Below are 22,232 nucleotides of genomic sequence, written 5' to 3' on the forward strand. Positions count from 1 at the left end.
GTTCGTGTTTGAAAATGTCTTCCTGCCTTTATTTTTAAGTAATGTTTCTCAGGATTATAGCAGTTTATATGGTTTATTGTTGAAAACATACACAAATAAGCACAGAAATCTCCTGCCATTCAGATAAATACTGTTAGTATGCTGGTACACAATATATTCTTCCAAGGCTTTTCTTTATCCCTGTGTAGCATAAGCATACTTTCTCTCCCCAAAACTTTACTCTTTAAAAATGTAATTCATAACCTTCCCTCCAGCTTTTTATTGTGAAAATTTTCAAACATAAAAATGCTGAAAGAATAGCACATTGAGCATCTGTATATCACTGGCTATATCCAATAATAGTTAAAATTTACCATATTTGATTTATGTGTACATATATGTGTTTAATTTTTCTGAAGCATATGAAGTAACAGTGACATTTCATCTTTAAAAAAAAGTGACATTTCATCCTTAAGTCCTTCGGCCTGCATGTCTTAAGAAGGACCTACAATATCTACAATACTGTTTATCACACCTAGGAAATTTGTTCTTTACCTTAATATCTAAATAGCTAGTCTGTAGTCACATTTCCTCAGTTGTCCCTAAATTGTCTTTTTTTTTTTTAAAGCTGTTTCTCCAAACCAATATAAAAATGGTATTTTTAAATTGTTGTTACCACTTTATTGATCTCTGTTCCCTGTCATAATGTATTATGACAACATAATACTTCTCATGGCTCTATTATTTTCTGTGATGTACATAATTTATCATTTATTAACCAGTTTCCTATTTTCAGACCTATAAGTCCTAGTTTTCCATGATATTTAAAGAATGCTTCCTAGCACACAGTAGGCCATTTGGTAAGTAAGTATTGAATAAAGGAAAGAAGCTTAAGAACATCTGAGTGAGATGTCTTTGTGACATTATGTTTACTTCCTTAAGAAATTTCTAGAACTGGAATGCAAAAATATAAAAGGCTTTGGATACTTACTATCAAATTGCCCTTTACAAGCACTGTCCTACATTATTCACAATGGTGAGTTTAGTGTATGATCCATGTGATTTACAGTATGATAGCTTCTCAGGGTAAGCCTTGATAGGTTAGTGTTAGAGAAGAGCTTAAATCTGGACAGATCCAGTATCCTTGCTATAGGTGGTTCTCTCCTTACATCTATATCTACTTCTGTATTTTGTAGGGGCTGGCTTGACTCCTCCAACCTATGGTGCCTTGTAGTCTTTTGACCTAATCTGGGGCTCCATTTCCCTGCTATTTACATTTCCTTGAGTGTCTTGGCAAGACCATCCTTAAGAGTATAATCCGGAGGGATGTAGATACCACTTGAAGACAACCTTTTACATAGATCTTACATAGATTTTTGCTTTTTAAAAGTAAAGTCAGACTGCCTGCACAGTTAATTCAAATCTCTGCCTCTAGCAAAACAAATAACCAGTGGCTTTAAAATGGCACTCTTCTCCATGTGCAACAGAATAGCTGAATAAGAGTCTGTATTTGATATTACTGTATCAAACTCCTTTTACTTTATAGGCCTGGATTAGGGGAAATGATTTGTCCAAGATAACAAAGGTTGCTGGTTAGTGGTAGAGTTGGGCATTGAATCCAGGTTAACCTAGTCCAGTATTTTCAGTATGCTATACTATAATCTGTTTCTAAATGTGCCAGCAGATGTCACCCACAGAAGCACAGAATAAGAAGTTACCCCCCAAAATGGGGAAGCTTTGGGGGAGTAGAAAGGTAAATGAGAAGTCCCCCCCAGAAAGACCTTTTGACTAGGGCTGTTACTTTTCAACATGGGGTCAATTTTGAGCTCTTTCATGGGACATTTCAATTTGGCCATGTGTTTTTGTGCATATTTATGGATGCCATAAGCCTGTAGCTAGGACTGAATTTCCTGTTCATAAAACTTTGAAATTAAAGTGTTGTTTTATAAACCCATCTTTTTTTTCCCCTGAGCCCATCTATATATCCCTTTTCTATTGTTCTAAATTATGGAAGTGTTTCCTGTTAAAGATTCAAACAAAATAAACATTTTTGTTAAAAATTAGTCTCTCCCCTCCCTAGATGATAGTCTTGTTTTATTGATACCACATTTCAAAAGTCTGTTGACAGTTAATGTATATATGTATATATTCTTCTAGATCTTTTAGCATTTAAATACTGTGCTTCTCCGTTTATGTCCTATGTATATTTTTGTATGTTAAAACATATAGCTCAACTCCATTCTTTTTAATGGTGCATTTCAAAGCATGGATGTCCTATAATTTAATCATTCCCTATTTGTTGATCCTTAGAAGTAGAGTTCTTTCTGGGTCAAAGGGTGGTGCCATTTAAATTTTTTATGGATACTGCCAAAGCGACCTCCAGAAAGGCTATATTGAATTGCCGTTCACACCAGCAGTGTCTGTCAGTGCCCTTTTCTCTACCTATATCTGCCAATACAAGATAATCTTTTCAATTTTAGCCAGTCTGATGAATGAGAAATAGCATCTCCTTGCTTTGACTGGAATTTTTGTATTATTAGAGAGGATGAGCAAATGTTAGTATCTTATGCAGATTGCAAGTTTGTGGTCTTTTACTTGGTTTTCAATCAGATTATTTGTTTTACTGAGTTTTGAGAGTTGTGTATTAGAAATAACCAGCTCTTTCTGTATCCTTTTAAAAATATTTTCTGTGTTTATGGTTTGGAATTTTTGTGTAGCCAAATCTTCCCTTTTTATTTCCTTTATGGTTTCTAGATTGTGTATCTTTCTTGGAAGATCTTTTCTTAAACAAGATTACAAGAATATTTAACTGCATTATTTTCAAATACTTTTATAGTTTAGCTTTTTATGTTTAAGTAATGGTGTGAAGTAGGTGTGTGCTTTTATTTTTGTCCAGATGGTTAACCAGTAGTCCTGTTTTAGGAAGGACTAGTTGATTTTTAAACATAAGATCAGCTTAAAACTGAATTATTTGGAAAAATGTAGTTTGTTAAAACAGAAGTTGGAATTTGTGCCAAGTAGAAAACAGACTTGGTTACTTTTTGGTCTTTAGTTTTTGAGAATAATTCCAGTTGTTCACGTTTAATACTTAACATTTGTCTTCAACTGGAGGCAAAGTGTTAGAGACAGTGCTTTGAGAGATTTTAGTTCTTTTATTTTCATTTTACATGTTTGAAGCTCAGATTGTCCTAAGGTCACAAAGTCAGTTGGTGGCAGGGAACTATAGTATCTATGCATACTGTTCTTTAATTTTCAGCAAACATCTTTCATGTTATAGATATAAATGTTTTAAAGGAGCAGATTGTTCACATTATTCAGTTTATTTAAAGAACATTGGAAGGGCTGTGTGTGTGTGGTGCTGTTAAATTTATAGAGCCAGTTTTGTTTATATGTTGGGACATACTTTTTTTTTTAATTTTTTTTTTAAAGATTTATTTATTGGACAGAGAGAGATCACAAGTCGGCAGAGAGGCAGGCAGAGAGAGGGAGGGGGAAGCAGGCTCCCGCTGAGCATAGAGCCCGATGTGGGGCTCGATCTCAGAACCCTGAGATCATGACCTGAGCTGAAGGCAGAGGCTTAACCCACTTAGCCACCCAGGCGCCCCTGGGATATACTATTTTGTAAAAGCATTGCTTTAAACTTTTCTTGTCAATGAATTAATTTTAGCCTCATAATAAACCTGTGAAGTTGGAGTTACTTCATGTTGAAAGGAATTTGCTGCCATGTTGATAATTGCCATAATTACTACTGTTATTTAAATCATGTAGAAGAATCTTGGTGTCTGCATTCCAGATTCATTTGAACCAGGTCAGAATAGCTCAGATCCACTTTAAATCTCTGATTCTTAAGTTGTATGGCCCAGACAGTATTTAGTGGCCTGTTTAACCTTTGGAGAACTATAACTTACTTGAGAAGGAGATCCAGAACTTCCTAGTCTCATCATCAAAGTTGAGTTTGACTTTTTGGTTCATGTCATTACTTAAAGCTAACAGTTTCAATACATGCTTTATGTTCTTTCATATGCAGATAACATGTAGAAAGTTTGAAAAGACCAGCTCTTGTTTGCTTTTGGGGTGTGTGTGTGTGTGTGTGTGTGTGTGTAATATCTGGCATAAGAATGCTGCCCTTAAATTAATCTGGAGCTAAAAGAAATAGAACAAATAATAATATGGCTTACTCATTGCCAGACACAGTCCCTTGAGGTGGACTGTATTGTTTATTTTATGGAGGTTACTGACTCAGTGAGGCATAGTAACTTGTCTAAGATCATACAGCTAATAAATGGAATTTAAGCCCATTTGCGTCCCAACTCCCAAGCCTTTCCACTATGCTGTTGTCCTCTACTTCATTTTGACTTTCTTCCAGTTGTATTCCTCAATCTCTGCCTTTAAAGTAAATTATCCACAATATACAGTGCAAGTAAATACATTACTAATGTCTCTTATCTTCTCCCCATACAGATATATCTTTCGTCAGAATATTTTAAGGCATTAGGGTGCTTGGGTGGCTCAGTGGTTTAAGCGTCTGCCTTCAGCTCAGGTCGTGATCCTAAGGTCCTGGGATCGAGCCCCGCATCGGGCTCCCTGCTCCTTCCTCTTCTCCCACTCCCCCTGCTTGTGTTCCCTCTCTCGCTATCTCTCTCTCTCTGTCAAATAAATAAAATCTTTAAAAAAGAAACTAGCTTTTATTTAGAAATACACTTAATCTAGGCTTTTTATAGAAGGTTTGGGCCTTTTCTGCCTTTCTTCGGGATACAGACTAGAGGATTTTATCCAGGAACACAGGATTCTCTCCTATACAGAGGTTCAATCTTGAGAGATGCTGCGTATTTCTTCTTAAACCCAGGGATATGAGATAACTGGAGCTGAATAATGCAAAAGGGTTGGAATTCTGTTTCTTTGGTTTCCTGTACTATCTTTATTATATTTGACAGTAGCCTATCATGTGACTTTAGGGGAAATACCATATGCCTGTGTTTCATAAGTGAAAGTGAAAACATTGTAGTCACTTAAGTACTAAGCAGTCTTGGATATCTTGTGGGGTGATGGTTCCTACTGTTGCAGGTCATGGATCACTTTAAGAAGCCACTGAAAGCTATCAACTGTCTTTTCAGAAAAATTCCAACATATGCAAAAATTTTCCGTAGAACTTCAGAATTTTTATGGAAATCCCTCAGTATAGGACAAGAAATCCATAAAGATTTCTTCACCTGCTTTAAAATGATGTCCAAATTGCTATCTATGTATATATTTTTCTAGACTAAAGCACTATGCCCAAAAAGTGAAACTGGGATAATTGTTTCAGTTTTGCTAACAGTGTACTCTGTTGTATGCAACTTGAATCTCTAAAAATCCAAAATTTTTTAAAAAGCAAGAGGATTATGTTTGGTGTTCTATAAGGACTTATTGTATGTATTTTGTTGATCTCTTGTAATTGCGTTTGCAGCTTTGCTTAGGCCACTAGGAAGTTGTAATTTGATTGTGTACTGTAATTTGATTATGTTTTGTGTACTGACTTTTCATAGCTTTTATACTATCATTGCTTCTAGTTTTCCTTTTTCCTCTAATTTATGTTTCTGAATATGAATTTATGTTTCTGCTATCTCATAGCACCCTTCGCAATGCCCTGCATTTAGTGTGTCCATACCTATATGTTGATTGGAAAAGTGCAGATTGAATGAATTTTATAAATTGGTTTTGTCAGTTGGAAATTTCACCAAGAGTCTGTGACTTGGAATTTTAAGCTTCCTTAAATGTTTACTGGATAGTCATTCATTGATTCATCTACTAAGTGACAGTTCCTGTGCTGGTGACAGGAATGCAAAGATAAATAGACACAGTCCCACTTATGCAGAACTCACCCTAGTGTTGAGACTGACAGGTAAATAAAGAAGTATGTTGATTGAGGGTATATGCAGGACACAGTTGGAGGGGGCACAAAGGAGGGAGTGATCGATTTTTCTCTGAGGGAGAGGATATCTGAAAAGGCCTCACTGAGGTGACATTTAAGCTCAGCTCCAGGGGATATGCCGAGAACAGCCATTTTAGCAGAAAGCGCAATCTGAGTCAAAGTATTTGAAGTCTTGAGTGTTAGGGGAACTGTAAAAGCCTCATGTGGTTAAACTATGTGGGGAGCCAAGGGGAATATTATGTAATGCTGTGGCCCTGGTAAGAGAGGTGAACAGGTACCAGGTCCTAGAGGTCTTGGATGCTGGATTAGGTAAGGAGTTTGCACTTGATAACGTAGGTAGATTTTGAGTTTGAGGGGAATTGTTCTGGTAGTAATGTGAAGGATGGAATGGAAGGATCTGGCAGGATAAAGTCTTAATTTAAAATATTTTAATTTATGATATTTTCAAACCTATACAAAAGTTAGAGGATAGTATATTGGAACCCGAATGTACCTGATACCTAGCCTCAACAGTTATCGACACATGGCTATTCTTGCTTTATTTATAACCATTCTATCCCCGTTCTCTTTTTTAAGATTTCATTTATTTGACGACACAGATGCACAAGCGGGGAGAGCAACAGGTAGAGGGAGAGGGAGAAGCAGGGCCCCCGGGGCTTGATCCTAGGACCCTGCTGGGATCATGACCTGATCCAAAGGTAGCCGCTTAACTGACTGAGCCACCCAGGCACCCCCTCTCCCCCAGTCTCTTAAAGAAAATTCCTCAGTGAGTCACAAATAGGCAAAGGATAATTAATATCTAATAAAGTGGCTCTTAAATCAGGCTGTGCAGCTGTATCACCTATACAGTTTGAAGAAAAAAAGTTCCCACCTCATATTTACTAAGTCAGATATTTGTATAACCAGACATTTTTAGTTTTTGACTTTGCACAGTCAGGGTTGAGAACTCTGAATTTAATTTTTTTTTAAAGATTTTATTTATTTATTTGACAGAGAGAGATTACAAGTAGGCAGAGAGAGAGAGAGAGAGAGGAGGAAGCAGGCTCCCTGCTGAGCAGACTCGATCCCAGGACCCTGAGATCATGACCTGAGCCGAAGGCAGCGGCTTAACCCACTGAGCCACCCAGGCGCCCTCTGAATTTAATTTTGAAGTAAATTATTTTGAAGGTAATTTTTAAGTAGGTTGATTTTTCTGGCAAATATGTTTTTCCTGAACTCACTAAATGTTGCCTGTGGCCCTCTTTATCACCTATTAGAAAGTGATAGCTTTTCTGTGGTTAAGTTCTTGACATTAGTTTGAATAAAGAGTATTAGTTTAAAGGCTGGTATCTTCATTTTCTGTTAGAGGTGGGCGAGACTGAAAAGGCAATTGCATCTTTGAAATTGGATGTGATGACATAGGGAATAACCATTGTTACAGTTGATTTTTTGCACCAAATCCAGCTACAAGGAAGGAAGGAGATGGGAGACAGATCAGTCTTTGAAGGTAGATGAGGATTATTCCAGAGCACCAGTTGAAAATGTGTAGACAAGGAATCTCTTCCTCTCCTCCTTAATTTGCATAATCTCCATGTAGACATTGCTGCTTGTTTGTTGTTGTTGTTGTTGTTCGGAATGCTAATAAGGGGCTACTTGGCATGCTGCCCTTTCCTTTCTACTGGCAAAACTGATCTACAACTATTTTGTTGCCTGATTCTTCTGACGCCAATTTATCTCTCTTAAGTAATTGGGAGTAATGACTTAAAGAGTAACTCCTGGATGTGCACCTTCCCAGGGCTGTAGATAGATCATATATAGGGGATGTGTTCTTAAACATCATTCTTACCTCCAGAGTCAGTGTTAGAGGTTTCAGATTCCTCCTTCTTGGTATCCCTGTAAGAGATTTTCTTTGAATATACTGCAGAGCAAGGAGAGCAAGGATACACACTTACCTTAGGTATAGTGTTTACAGATTTTGAAGGAGGCTCTATCAAGGTAATTCTGCAGATTATTCCCAGATTTGGCTTGGGTGAATAATGGCTGTTTTTTGGGGGTTGCTTTATTAGTGCATTTTACTATCAGTGCCCAATAAAATCTAGGTCAGCCGTCCTCGGGGTCATATTTTATATGGCTCAATGATAAGGATATTGGTGTCTGTAGGAGGGGGGTGTGGCAGGGTGGACTGTGCTTATAGACATTTTGTGTACTGTGGAATCATGGAGCAAATTTGGTTTTGTTCAGGTTTACCACTTACTGGGTATGTGGCTACTCTTGGACTTAGTAAGCTGGAAACAGTCTTCATCTTCAAGGATTAGAGATAATGCATAATTAGGTGGTAAGTAAATACTAGCCGTTGTTATTATAATGACAAATGGGTTCTCTGAATATTTGTTGGATTGATATTAATGTAAACAATCAGAAACTAGGCTGGATGGAAATGTGTTCCCTTTAAGAAATCAGTTAATGTGATGTCTGTGTCTCTAATCAAATAGTATATAACAGAGTGGGTTTTAAGATTGTTTGCTGCTTCCTGAGATAATGGATGGTCTGGGCAGTTCTCACCTGAATTTTCTCTGAGAGACTTCATAGAGGCAGAGGCTTTTTGCCTTGTGGAATTTTGGAGTCTAGTGTGCTCTGAAAACCTTTTTATGTAAAAACGGCCAAATTGGGGCACCTGGGTGGCTCATTGGGTTAAAAACAGCCAAATTGCTTTTCCATGATTTCAGTGGGAATTTTAGGCTGACTTTGATTCATCCACACTCCTATATGTGTTTGCAGCATTTCTTAACCTACCAATAATAAATTAGTAAATACTGAGTCCGTGCTATGTGCTAAACTTCAGAAGCTCCAAGAGCACTTTAGCAACCACTACTACAAGGCATTTGTTTAGATGTTGCGTTCTTAATTTGATGCATGCCATTTGGATTAGGGGTCACTCTTTTCTACCCTAAAGAAAAATTGTACAAAAGGAAAATTCTCATAAATGGATGTATGATTATAGAAAGTTTGAAAGAACCTGAAAAGCATGAAGCATAAATTAAAACTGTGTTATCCTGCCACCTAGAGGCAACCACTGATAGTGTATATTTTTTCCCTTCCCAGGTTTGTGGGGTTTTGTGTGTATGCTTGTTTTAAACTTCCTCACCCTGTGGCAAGCATTTTCTCATTAGTTCTCAGGGAAGTGATAGGTACAGGGTACAATGTAAGCACATACAGAGGACACTCAGTCAAGTTTTAAGAGATTAGGGAGAGGATTGTCCTAATTCTGGTTAGTATTTGTGCTTTCAAAACCCACAGGGGCGCCTGGGTGGCTCAGTGGGTTGAGCCTTTGCCTTCAACTCGGGTCATGATCTCGAGGTCCTGGGATCGAGTTCCGAATCGGGCTCTCTACTTGGCGGGGGGCCTGCTTCCCCCCACCCTCTGCCTGCCCCTCTGCCTACTTGTGATCTCTGTCAGGTAAATAAATAAATCTTTTAAACAAAAACAACAACAACAACCCACATGAGTGTTCATTATATTAAGGTGAAATAGAGGTTAAAGGGTCCCCTACCCTCAGCTTTCTTAGGAATTTTCTTTTTGTTATCTCCTCTTCCCCTCTGCCATTCAATGAACCTGTAATTCTCTGCTTATATCTACAGACAACATTTTCAGAAGAGTTTTCTACACATGCCATCTGTATTGCCTCATTTTCCATTGATTCCCTGACTCACTCCATGGCTTCCCTTCCCATCACCTCACTGAAACTGTTGGTGGTCAAATTATCTCTATTCCCAATTTCAGTGTACATTTTTCTGGGCATGACTCATCTTAACATTGGACACATTTGATCAGTTTTACCATCTTTTGTCTTTCATGATACCATGATAAACTGGTTTTACTTCTACATCAGCAAGCTCTCCTTTTCTGGGTTCTCCTCCTTTTTCTTACCTTTAAATGTTAGATCAAGTGGGAACTCAGTTCTGGGTCTCTTTCCTTCCTTCCTTTGTAAGTCATCATCTCCAGACCAATGGCATCAAATACTGTCTATATGCTGACAATCACAGATTTTTATTCTCAGTTCATACTTCTTTCATGAAGATATTTGCCTACCTATATCATGTGGTAGATGCTTGTGCTAGATGCTGAGAGCTTAATACTGTAGAAAATCAAAGTAGTTACATTGATATTGGCTATGAGAGAAACAAGCAGGGTAGTGCTTGTTAGAAAAATAAGACTAGCTTTAGGTGAGTTACCTTCGGAAGCCACTTGGGGTCTTAAAGTCAGTTCTCAAATGGAGCTAGCTATGGGAGGAAATAGGGGTGTGAAGTAGAAGCATTCCAGTGGGGATAGCACTTGTAAAGGTCTGGAGGAAAGAAGGAACTTAGAGCATTCTAGAAAGTAAAGGGAAAGACTAAAGTAATTGTGCAGAGAGGAGATTGGAGAGAGTTCCAGTAGCTAAATCATGCCAGGGCCCTGTGAGTCATGATTAGAGTTTGGATAGAGTTCTAGGAAATCTGTTGAAAGGTTTTAAGTAAGGAAGTAACGTGAGCTGATTTATGTTTTAAGAAGATTACTTTTGCTGCTCTCTGGAGAATGGATTGGATGAAAGAAAATGTGGAAGTGGAGAGATCAGTTATCCCTATTTCACAGTTGAGGAAACAGGAGTACACAGAGGCTGCTCATACAGTGAGTAAATGATATAGCAGGAACCCTAACCTGGGATTCCTTATTTTGAGCCTGTATTCTGAATTGGTGCTTCTCAGACTTAAGGTAATAACCTGAAGATCTCATTAAAATACAGATTGATTCCTCAGGTCTGGGTGGGCCTGAGATTCTGCATTTTTCATAATTCCCAGGTGATGTCAGTGCTGCTGATCCTTCAACCATACTTGGAATTGTAAGGCTAGACTGCTGCTACACTCCTATTGAGCCAGATTTGGGAACTACAGGTGTCTTCTGCCCTTAAGCTGATTCAGTATTGAAAGTCATTCTAAATTTGATCAACTGAAGATGATACTACAACGTGAGCTACCCTTTGAAGCGCGACTTCCCCTTAATATATTTTAAATGAACACACTTGTCTTATTTAAACCCCACAAAACCAAGATTCAAACCTCAAAGTTAAATGAAGTTTGGGGAAAAGGAGGAAGGGGAAAAAGTGGTTAATTAAATAGAAGTATTTAATTAACATATAGCTATGGGTGGTGGTTCATAGTAATTCATTAATTTCCTTAAAGCTGATTTTTTTAACCTAGGTTTAGGAAGAAATTTTTACTACATGTAAAGATTATTTGGTGCTTAGAGTTCTGGTCCGACCCAACAAAGGCAGTAGGCCATTTCCAGGGATTTGTCTAGAATTGCCTTCTTTTTGTTAGAGGCTTTTTTATATAATGGGATTTTTACCCATTTAACTTCTAAACATTAGGTAGAACTCATTCCCTGGTTACTGTTCTGATCATTAGTGTGATTTGACAGTATCTCAGCTTCTTACCTTGTGCCCCCGCTTTCTCTTTTGCAATAATTTTTTGAACATAGGATCCAATAGTGTAGAAGAGTCTGTCACAAATCTATATTTTCATCTACAGGGATTTATTATAATAAAACTAGTAAAGTAAAAAGCATGTTATGAAAGCATGGACTTTGGAACCAAAAAGGCCTGGATTTAGATCTTGGTGCCGGCATTTACTAGCTAGGCATAAGGTACTTAATTTCTCTGAGCCTCAGTTTTCTATCTGTAAATGGGGACAAAACTTGGCTTGAGTGGTGAGGATTGTATGAAAGACTATAATATGAAGCCCTTTGGGCAGCATGTCTCAAAGTTTGTTTTTTGGGATACTTAAAGGGGTAGGCTTTTAGTAAATAACACGGGGAAAAAATGGTTTTGTGCCCTAATAAGTTTCCTCTACCCAAGATTTCTTGGAGCTGTTAGTAATGTCAGTCAGCTACATGACCATCCTAAAGGAAGACAAATTCCATTTTTAACATTTCCCAAATTGCTGGAACCTTGTCTTCCTTCATGGAGCAGAATGCTCTAAAATGCTTTAGGAAACACAAGCTCATTGTCCAGCTTGTAGTGAGTGCCCAAAAAAATTCTTTCCTTCCCACTGCAAAGCCAGCTTAGAAAGAGACTAATTAGGAACAAAAAAACTTGAATTTTCTTAATTGATGTCTCATGGACAGTAATAACCTTTTTAAAACTATAGATGTTTCTTGCAACAAAATTATAGAAACCAGGTTAACATTGCACTTGTTAGGGGAACGTGTGTGTTCATTCATTTGTTTTGGCTTGGTTATTTAATTGGGTGCCTCTCATCTCAGTCTGTTTATGAAAAGTTTGGAGCCCAAACACTGGAAATGGAAAAAGCCAAATGTATTTGCTCTCCTTGAACCTTGACAGCTAAGCCTTGGGCTTAGGACCTACACTTGACCGATTAGATGCTCACACTTTTTGTGTCTAGAGCCACTGATGCAAATAACCTGACACTGTTCAGAAATCATTCTGCCACCAACAGTACCTTCCGGGCATCTAGAGTCTGGTATTGGCAGTAGAGGCACCCTCAACTAAGCTGTGGGAGTTTCTTGGCTGTAGTTCAAGGCAGCATAGCTTCCTTGGTTCCTCCTGTTTTCTGAATGTGGTTCTGTAATACTTCCTATTGATTCCCTAAGCTGTTATCCTTCTAGTACATCACTTTTCTGCTTTGATCAGAGTCTGTTGTTCTCAGCCCAGACCCTTAACTGGTACAGAATTTTCCAAGTCAAAACAGCTGTAGTTAAAGTGAGACATGTGTGAAGATTTGCCAGTACCTCATCTACACTTTCTTAAGTCAGTAAAAGAGTTCGAGTTGTTTATTAATGCAAGTTAATTAGTGTACTTGTTTTGGAGGATAGTATGGTTTTTTATTGTTGAATACTGAGGTTCTTTATATATTCTAGATACTATATGTAGCTTGCAGATATTTTCTCCCAGTGAGTTTTATACTTTTACATTTAAGTCTGTGATCCTTTTTTTAACTTTGAATTTTTTAAATTGACTTACAATGGTTTCAGGTATACAACAGGTATACAACAGGTATACAACAGTGATTTGATACTGTATCTATTGTGAAATGATCATAGTAAGTCTAGTTAGAATTTTTTTCTTAAGATGGAAACTTTAAAGGTCACTCTCTTAGGAATTTTCAAATATATAATTATATCCCCATAACCTATTTGTTCTATAACTAAAAGTTTGTACATTTTGACCACCTTTAGCCATTTCACTCACCCCTACCTACGTCTGGCATCTACCAATCTGTTCTGTGAGTTCAGTGTTTTGGGACTTCTTTGTTATTTTCATTTATTGAGATTCTGTATGTGAGACCATGCAGTATTTGTCTTCCTCTGACTTACTTCACTTAGCATAGTGCCCTCAGGGTGCAGCCATTTGTGACAAATGACAAGATTTCCTTCTTTCTTACAGTTAATATTCCTGTGTGTGTGTGTGTCCACTCATCCATCAATGGATAATTAGATTGCTTCTGTATTTTGGCTGTTGTAAATAATGCAGTAAACCTGGGGATGCATAGATCTTTTCAACTTAGTGTTTTCATTTCCTTTTGCTAAATACCCAGAAATGGAATTGCTGGATCATATTTTAAATACTTTGAGGAATCGCCATAGTGTTTTCCCATATTGGCTGCACCAATTTACATTCACTCCAGCAGTGTACAGGGGTTCATTTTTCTCCACATTCTCACATGATTAATTCTGAATTAATTTTTATGTAAAGTATGAGGCTTTCTTAGGCCAAAGTTCATCTTTTGCCTAAAGATATCTATTTCTCTGGCACCATTTGTTGATGAAACTATTGTTTGAATTGCTTTTTCAACTTTGTCAAAAATCATTTGGGTAGGGATGCCTGGGTGGCTCACTTAGTTAAGCGCCTGACTCTTGATTTTGGCTCAGGTCACAGTCTCAGGGTCTTGAGATTGAGCTCCATGTTTGGGCTCTGTGCTGGGCATGGACCCTTTTTAAGATTCCTTCTTTCTTTCTCCCCCTGTGTTCGCTCTCTCTAAAAAAAGAAAAGAAAAGAAAAAAATCAGTCTGGCATATCTGTAGGAGTCTGTTTCTTGAGTCTCTATTCTGATTCATACATGTGTCTATCCCACCTCCAGTACTACATAGACCATCTTGATTACATATCGAGAAATTACATATGTAGGTCATGAAATTGGATAGAGTGATTCCTCCCTCTTTTTCAGAATTATTTTAGCTATTGCAGTTCCTTTGTCTTTCCATATAAATTTTGAAGATTTATTTATTTTAGTGGGGGGGGGCAGAGGGAGAGAGTCTTAAGAAGATTCTGTGCTGAGTGTGGAGCCTGATGCGGGGCTTCATCCCACGACCCTGAGATCACAACCTGAGCTGAAGCCAAGAGTCAGACACTGAATTGACTGTGCCACCCAGGCACCCCATATACGTTTTAGAATAATCTCTTTATTTACAGGAAAATTCTTGCTAGGCTTTGGATAGGATCTGCATTAAACCTGCATATGAATCTTGAGGGGAATTGAATTCTTTGCTGTGTCAAGTCCTCTTAATCTATGAACATAGTTTATCTCTTCATATATTTAGCTTTGATATTTTTTAATCAGCATTTTGTAGTTTTGAACATACAAGTCCTGATTTATACCTAAGTATTTCAAGATTTGTTTTAGCAATTGTGAGTGGTGGAGTTTATGTGTTCATTGCCAGTATATGGAAATGGATTGATTTGTGTATGTTTATCTTGGATCCTGAAACTTTACTGAGATCATTTTTTAGTTCTGGGAGGGGTTTTGGGGGGGGTACATTTGGGGGATTTTCCACTAGATAATCCTTTGTCATCTGCAAATAGGGAGTTTTGTTTTTCCTTTCTGATCTGTATACCAGTTATTTTGTTTTCTTACCTTATTAAAATGGCTAGAACTTCCAGCACTTTGTTGAATGAAAGTGGTGGAAATGGACATCCTTACCTTGTTCCTAATTTTGGAAGGAAGGCATTCAGTGATTTGGGGTATATGGTGTTGGGGCTGGCTGCTACTTCCTGCAGTAGAGGTAGTCTCAAAGCCTCCCAGCAAATGACTGCAACCACAGTAGTGTGATAGCTGCTTGTTTTAGGTAATGTGTGAGTGTGAGTTTTGTGAGGAAAAAGCCACAACTGAATACAAGTAGCTCACTTACAGTTTCCACTAAATGAATGAGATCGTTTCCAGAATACCATTGGTCTTGTTTTAGATATTTGGAAGTTGTAGGCAGCAGGCATTTTGTTCATTTTCTTTTATATGAAGAGATAATTTTTAAAAAAGTAATCTGGAATCTCATATCCTAACATGTGAACCATAGAGGGAAAACTTTTTTTTTAATCTCTCCAAAAGCATTTTAGAATATACTCTGGATGTTTCACCAGTTCTTCCTGAGTGCCCATTGGTTAAATAGATGCCAACCATGTAGGCAAATATACTTTATTTTCACAATACTGAGTATGTTGGATTAATCTAGGCCAAAAGCCACCTGAAATTTACACTTGTGCTTGGTTAGCTTTTTCTTATGACAGCTGTCATAACATACTGACATTCAGTTACTGCTGTGTAGCAAATACATTATTAGTAGGAGAATCCTTGGTATGTAAATAGCTATCAGTTCACCTCTACTTCTGTCCGGGTGTCCTTGTTGCTAATGGGAGAAACCTGTATTTCTTCCTGTCCCTTGGTCAGAGCATCTTGAGGGATCTGTCTGCCATGAAGGATCATGTAGGTTTATACTGTGGGTTGCCCACTTTTGTGCCTTCTAAATTAAATGAGTTTAGTAAAAATGATTGTGTTCTGTGCTTAGAACATTTCTAGTGGGAGTCTTACACCTCATTTTCTAATTTAAAAATAAAGGTGTTGTGTTACCTTTGTCCTTATAACACAACTAATATATTTTTATCGGTTAAAACAGTAGAAGATACAGATGTGGGTGTACATAATCATTTTGATTAGTAGTGAGTTAACATTTTGATGCATACCCCTTCTAAGCAGTTTAGACATAGGTTTATACTGTTTGTTTTATAACCTTTTTATTTCACAATGAACATCTTTTTGTTATATAATTGTGTGCAATGTTTATAACAGTTGTGTAATATTTTAAACCAATCCTTTTTTGGACGTTTGGTCCTTTCCAATTTTTCACTATTACATATGGTCATACAGTATAGATTCCTGTGGTTAAATATTTGTGTACATCCTTATGATTTTCTTTGGATAAATTCCCAGAAGTGGAATTGCTAAATTTTCCAGAAAACTGCAAGGATATGGTGAATTTTTTCCATCCTGCGGTGTGTTAAACAGTGTGATCTTTTATTTTCAATTATGAGTTTGAGAGGTTTTGTTTTAAGAAAAGGGTTTTAATTTTGGCTTAAATTGATTACAGTCTTATGCAACATATGGATGTGGGCCAATTTTGTCTGGAGAGATTCCTTTTTCTTCCCTACCTCATAGCTGTGCATCTGAGTTGGCATGGCGTCATAACTCCAGAGTTTTTGCTTTAAGCATTTTGCATGTTCTTCATTCTGTCTTGTTTATGTCATTCATGTAGTGCTCAAGATTGCTACTTTAAGTTCTCACTTTTTGGGGGAATTTCTTTTTTCAGGTCGTAAAACGGAAAATCGAAAACATGAAAGTAGACAGGACTAAACTGAAAAAGACACCTACTGAGGCTGTAAGTATCCAGAAGTATGCTCTATTTTTTTCATTTCAGAAAAAAGTCCTAGCAGTCAGTTCAACCATAGTGATCTTCAAAATATGTCACCACTTATATATACAGAGTGCAGTAAAATAGCAAGGTGTCTTGAAACAGTCATATTTACTTTTGAACTTCCCTTGATTAAAAAAGTGAACAGGCTAGTCGCCACTGGAAATGAACACTAAACTGTTTGTGGCTTTATGTACATAAAGTGGGCTCCCTGGCTGCTGTCCTATGCATTGGAAGGCAGTATGGTATAATGGAAAGAGCGGATGTGGATTCAGGTTCTCTCTGTACTTGTGGGGTCTTTTTCAATTTTATTTTCTTGAAAATTAAAGTGGTAACACCTTTCTTAAGTAGATTTTTAAATTATGGATTCTTGTTCATCAGTTCAACTTAACCTGTATTAACCTGTGTATTGGGTGACCATGTCGGTTGGTCCTGTGTCAGCAGTAGAAATCCCAGCTTTTAGTCCAGTATTCTGTCAGCTGGCTTAAACTGCATTTTGAGGGGTGCCTGGGTGGCTCAGTGGGTTAAGCTGCTGCCTTCAGCTCAGGTCATGATCTCAGGGTCCTGGGATCGAGTCCCATATCGGGCTCTCTGCTCAGCAGGGAGCCTGCTTCCCGCGCTCTCTCTCTCTCTCTCTGCCAGTCTCTCTACCTACCTGTGATCTCTCTCTGTCAAATAAATAAATAAAATTTAAAAAAAAAAACTGCATTTTGAGATTAAGAAAGTATTGCTTTGTTAAGACTCCTATAGATCCCATTATGCTGTAGTTCAAGGAGCACGAGCTTTGAAATTAGACATGAGTTTAAATCACTAGATTTTTGTGGCCTGGTTTTCACAGCTGTAAAACTTGGTTGATAATTTTTCTCTTCTTGGTGTGAGGCAGATGCTTAGCCAAGTACCTGGCACATAATTCGTTCATTTTCTAAATACAGGCCACTTGGTTTTTAAAAACTGTAACTACCTGGCAAGTATCACCATGGATATCACTATTAACATTTTGCTATATTTCTTCTAGTCTTTTTTTAAAAGATAATTGCATGGACATTCTCCTGCCCTTTTTTTGTTAAGCATTATACTAATGAATGTGAGAAATGCTATCTTCCCATATCCTCATCAACAATACAGATTATCTTTTAGATTTTTGTTAATAAGTGGAAAATATTTCACGGTTTTAATTCTCATGCTTTAATTAGGTATATTTTCAAATTTATTGGTCTTATATTGGTTGTCTGCTCATGCTGGTCATTTTGTATTTGACATTGGAATATTCAGGTTGTTTCTTATTGAGTGCTGTATATATCAAGTATGTTCACTTTCATATCTATTGAAGATACTTTCCTTTTGATTTAGTTTTTAATGTGTTTTGGCATCTTGAATTTTTGACAGTTATATACTCAAATTATTTTGAAACTAAAGAACAAAAAGAAAACTTGCCTTAAGAAACTACACAAATTACAGGGTGCCTGGGTGGCGCAGTGGGTTAAGCCTCTGCCTTCAGCTTGGGTCATGATCTCAGGATCCTGGGATCAAGCCCTGCATCAGGCTCTCTGCTTGGCAAGGAGGCTGCCTCCCTCTCTCTCTCTCTGCCTGCCTCTCTGCTTGCTTGTGATCTCTCTCTCTTCCTGCCTGCCTCTCTGCCTACTTGTGATCTCTCTCTCTGTCAAATAAGTAAATAAAATCTTTAAAAAAAAAGAAAGAAACTACACAAATTAAAACACTGGCATCAAGGCACCTGGTGGTTTTTTTGGTTAAGTGTCTGCCTTTGGCTCCAGTCATGATTCCATGGTGTTGGTATCAAGCCCAACATTGGACTCCCTGCTCAGTGGGGACTGCTTCTCCCTTTCCTGCTCCTCCTGCTTATGCTCATTCGCTCACTCTCTGTCAAATAAATGCAATCTTTTTTAAAAAATAAAGCAGTGGCATTGGTGTAAGAAGATAACCTAGGAAAGCATGCTAGTGTGCATGTGCATAAGAACTTAACATATGATAATTATAGGAATTATTGGTTGATAGGGAAGGACAATATTAGTTAAGAAGCCGTGTCGGGAAAATTGTTTATGACTTTTGAGTGGGGGTACTATTATAATGAAAGAAATTCTAGATAAAAGTCAAATATTTTTAAAAGAAATAAATTACAGGTGAAATGTAAATGAATATTTACTTGGTTTTTGATTGGGTTGGCCCTTCCAAGCATTGAAAGAAAGGGGAAAAAAATAACAGAAGCATTAAGTAGTATATCAAAAGTAAAAAGGCACATGACGAGCTGCAGAAAATACTTATAATAACCTAATACACAGTTGACCCTTGAACAGTATGGGTTTGAACTGCAAAGTTCTCCTTCTGTATGGATATTTTTCAGTAAATACAGTATTGTAAATATATATTCCTTACTCTTTTCCTAAAAATCATAACATTTTATTTTCTAGTTTATTATAAGAATATAGTATATAATAAACATACCATAAAAAATACGTGTTGAGTGTTTGTGTTACCAGTAATGCTTCTGAAAGTCAACAGTAGGCTGTTAGTAGTTAAGGTTTTAGGGAGTCAAAAGTTCTACTTGGGTTTTCTACTGCATGGGAGGTAGTCCACGCCCCTAACCCCCATGTTGTTCTGCAGTGAACTGTAGTTGATATCTGTAGTAGCTATATCAGTAGGAGAGATGAATATCCCAATGACAAAGTGGACATAGGTCATTTCAGAAAAGAACAAATTCAGTAAACTTTCAGAATAATTTAACCTTGTAGATAATCAGGGAAATGCAAATTAAATTTTTTCTTCTTTTACCTAGTGGATTCTTACAGATTTGTTCTTGGGGTGACACATATACACACATATCCTGGCTCAAAACATTTGATAGCTCCAAGCAAATTACTTAAAGTCCTGGAATTGGAATTTTTAGATCACTGCCTATATATTTTTTTCTTAAAGATTTTATTTATTTACTTGAGCGAGAGCTTGAGTGAGAGGGAGAGAGAGTACAGAGGGAGAGAAAGGAGCAGACTCCCTGCTGAGCAGAGATCTCCATGAGGGGTCCTGAGTTCATGACCTGAGCAGAAGGCAGACACTTAACCAACCAAACCACCCAGCCGCCGCCACCCCCCACCCTATACATTTTTAAGGCTTGAAGATGCCTACTTTACTTGAGCAGCATACCTAGTTGTCTGTATTGTGGTTAATACTAGATATTATTTTTAAGAAGAGCATTAGAAAAAAAATTTTTAACCTTTTGACCCCCTTTACCCATTTTCTCACCTGTCCATCTGTTGCAGTCAACAGTCTGTTCTCGTATCTATGAGCTTGAGTCTTAAACTTGTTTTTTGTTTTTTAAACCCTGTGTAGAAGTTGAGATTATATGGTGTTTTGTCTTTCTCTAACTTATTTCATTTAGCATAATGCCCTCAAGGTTCATCCATGTTGTCACAAATGGCAAGAATTCATTCTTTTTTATGGATGAATAGTATTTCACTGTATATGTATACCGTATCTTTATCCATTCATCTGACAATGGATTTAGGCTATTTCTGTATCTTGGCTGTTGTAAATAATGTTACAGTGACAATGGGGGTGCATATATCCTTTCAAATTACTGTTTTCTTTTCTTGGGTTAAACACCCAGAAGTGGAACTGCTAGATCATATGGTAGTTCTGTTTTTAAGTTTTTTGAGGAATCTCCATAGTTTTCCGTATTGGCTACACAAGAAGGACATTTATTGATCACTTTGTATATCAGCAACTGTGCAAAAGAGTTTTCCCCTAGATTTGATACCTTTACTGGAAGAAATCAATGTGAACCTTGGCAATCAGTATGCATCCATTGAACTGGCAAGTGCTTTCATTTGCCTTACCAGGAGAAGGAAAATAACAATCAGTTGCGTTTATATAGCAGGAACAAGATGGTAAAGATAGACTTTTGTCCCTAGTGCATTCTGGAAACTATAAAATCCAGAGGGACCTTGATACTGCTGATAAAATAGAACATGATACTGCTATATTAAATTGATGCTGACTGAACCTTGTGAGTAGGAAACACAAGTACCTTAGATGCCTTAGGCATATGTGTGACAGAGACTGACTTCCCTTTGAAGCGTGAGGGTCTTCTACATCAGGAAAGTTTCTAGGGGTCCAGAAGTCTGGGAAGATTTCCTTTCTAAAGTGAGAGATGAATTGCTGTACCTTGTACCATATACCATGAGACAGAGGAACAACATATGAGGTAGGTGCCTCTTTGAATTGTGGAGCCAGCATACATCAAATTTGGACTTACTCTTTTGATTATTTACTGGATAACCTCTAAAGTGATAGTGATGTCTGGATCTAGAAAAGGCTCGGAAAGGTTCAGGTCATGATATAAGCTGCCCTACTACGTGGACATTTTGACCTAGTAGAATAAGATGTCCGACTTTCGTATCAGCTAAAGATGCCTCTGGCAGGGACGCCTGGGTGGCTCAGTTGGTTAAGCAGCTGCCTTCGGCTCAGGTCATGATCCCAGCGTCCTGGGATCAAGTCCCACATCGGGCTCCTTGCTCGGCAGGGAGCCTGCTTCTCCCTCTGCCTCTGCCTGCCATTCTGTCTGCCTGTGCTTGCTCTCCCCGCCCCCTGAATAAATAAATAAAATCTTTAAAAAAAAAAAAAAGATGCCTCTGGCAAGCTATGATAGGAGAAGTACAGCTGAGATTCCTAGAATTTTGGCAAGGCTGTTTTCTGCCAACAACTATTCTAACATTCAGAAAAGCAACTTCTGGCTTGCAACTGAAACTTGATAAGACTGAATGCCTGATTATGAGATACCAAGTGATAATGGGATTCAAATGTTCATCATGAATTGGGTGTAATCTAACTCACAGAATCAAAAAATTGGATCTGCATAACTGCATTCTATTAGATATTGAAGTGGTATATTTGATACTAAGCCTGAGTAGGTCCAGAAGGCACAAGTGAACTACATGAGTAGGTGGTACAGACTCACATGTTATGTTTCTCTTGCTCCATCATCTCTCCCTCCATCTATATGACTTCAAAGAGAGGAGAAAAAAGTACAGGCCTGGTTATGGAAGTATTTTATGCCAAGTATTTTCTATGCATTTAATTACCACAGAAATTTGAGGTAGCTCTTAATGCTTCCTCAGAGGAAAGAAAAGGTTGGGGACTTAGCTTCAAGAAAACCTTTAAACTCCTGTTTTTCCCTGTTCTGTTTTGGATACTGAAAATACCTCTAGTTATATATCACAACAATATTGCTGGATAAATAGGTGGTGTTGGTTCATTTTGCAGAAGAGGATACTAAGATTCAAAGAGGTAGCTTACCAACTATCTAATTCCAAAGTTCATACTCTTTGTAGTGATATGCTGTTTCTCAATATTTAAGCTCCTGTTGTATGAAGTAAGTGCTTTAGTAGGTGGCAAACATTTGATTCTCACGTTACCAAGGTAATTATTAGGTCTCTTTTCCTGGTAAGAAAACTGGTTGAGAGATTGGAGTAGCTCATGATCAAACAGCTTATTAAACATCAAGCTAATAAATGAACCCAGTTTTGTTTGGTTGCAAATCTAGGCCCATTTCCAGGATACCATATTGCTTTACAGAAAAAAAAAAAAAAAAAGCAAGTGTAATCATTTCCAGTTGCCATCC

The 22,232-nt window shown here is 37.5% G+C and overlaps 1 protein-coding gene across 17 annotated transcripts in view; it reads left to right on the forward strand.

Moving 5' to 3' along the window:
* The window catches only part of HUWE1 (HECT, UBA and WWE domain containing E3 ubiquitin protein ligase 1), a 173,342-nt gene that overhangs the window by 14,024 nt on the left and 137,086 nt on the right, over positions 1–22,232 (forward strand). For 9 of the 17 annotated variants that reach the window (XM_045087825.1, XM_045087838.1, XM_045087828.1 and 6 more), the window contains exons 1-2: positions 10,427–10,534; positions 16,499–16,567. In XM_045087825.1, coding sequence (XP_044943760.1) covers positions 10,442–10,534; positions 16,499–16,567 — 162 coding nt within the window. In that variant the 5' untranslated portion in view covers positions 10,427–10,441. Of the gene's footprint in view, positions 1–8,110; positions 8,205–10,426; positions 10,535–16,498; positions 16,568–22,232 lie in introns of those variants that run through there. The other 8 variants (XM_045087833.1, XM_045087836.1, XM_045087832.1 and 5 more) reach the window with 2 other exon arrangements.

The sequence above is a fragment of the Mustela putorius genome, unplaced genomic scaffold (assembly GCF_011764305.1).
Source record: "Mustela putorius furo isolate JIRA1106 unplaced genomic scaffold, ASM1176430v1.1 tig00001566_pilon_pilon_pilon, whole genome shotgun sequence".
Lineage (NCBI taxonomy): Eukaryota > Metazoa > Chordata > Mammalia > Carnivora > Mustelidae > Mustela > Mustela putorius.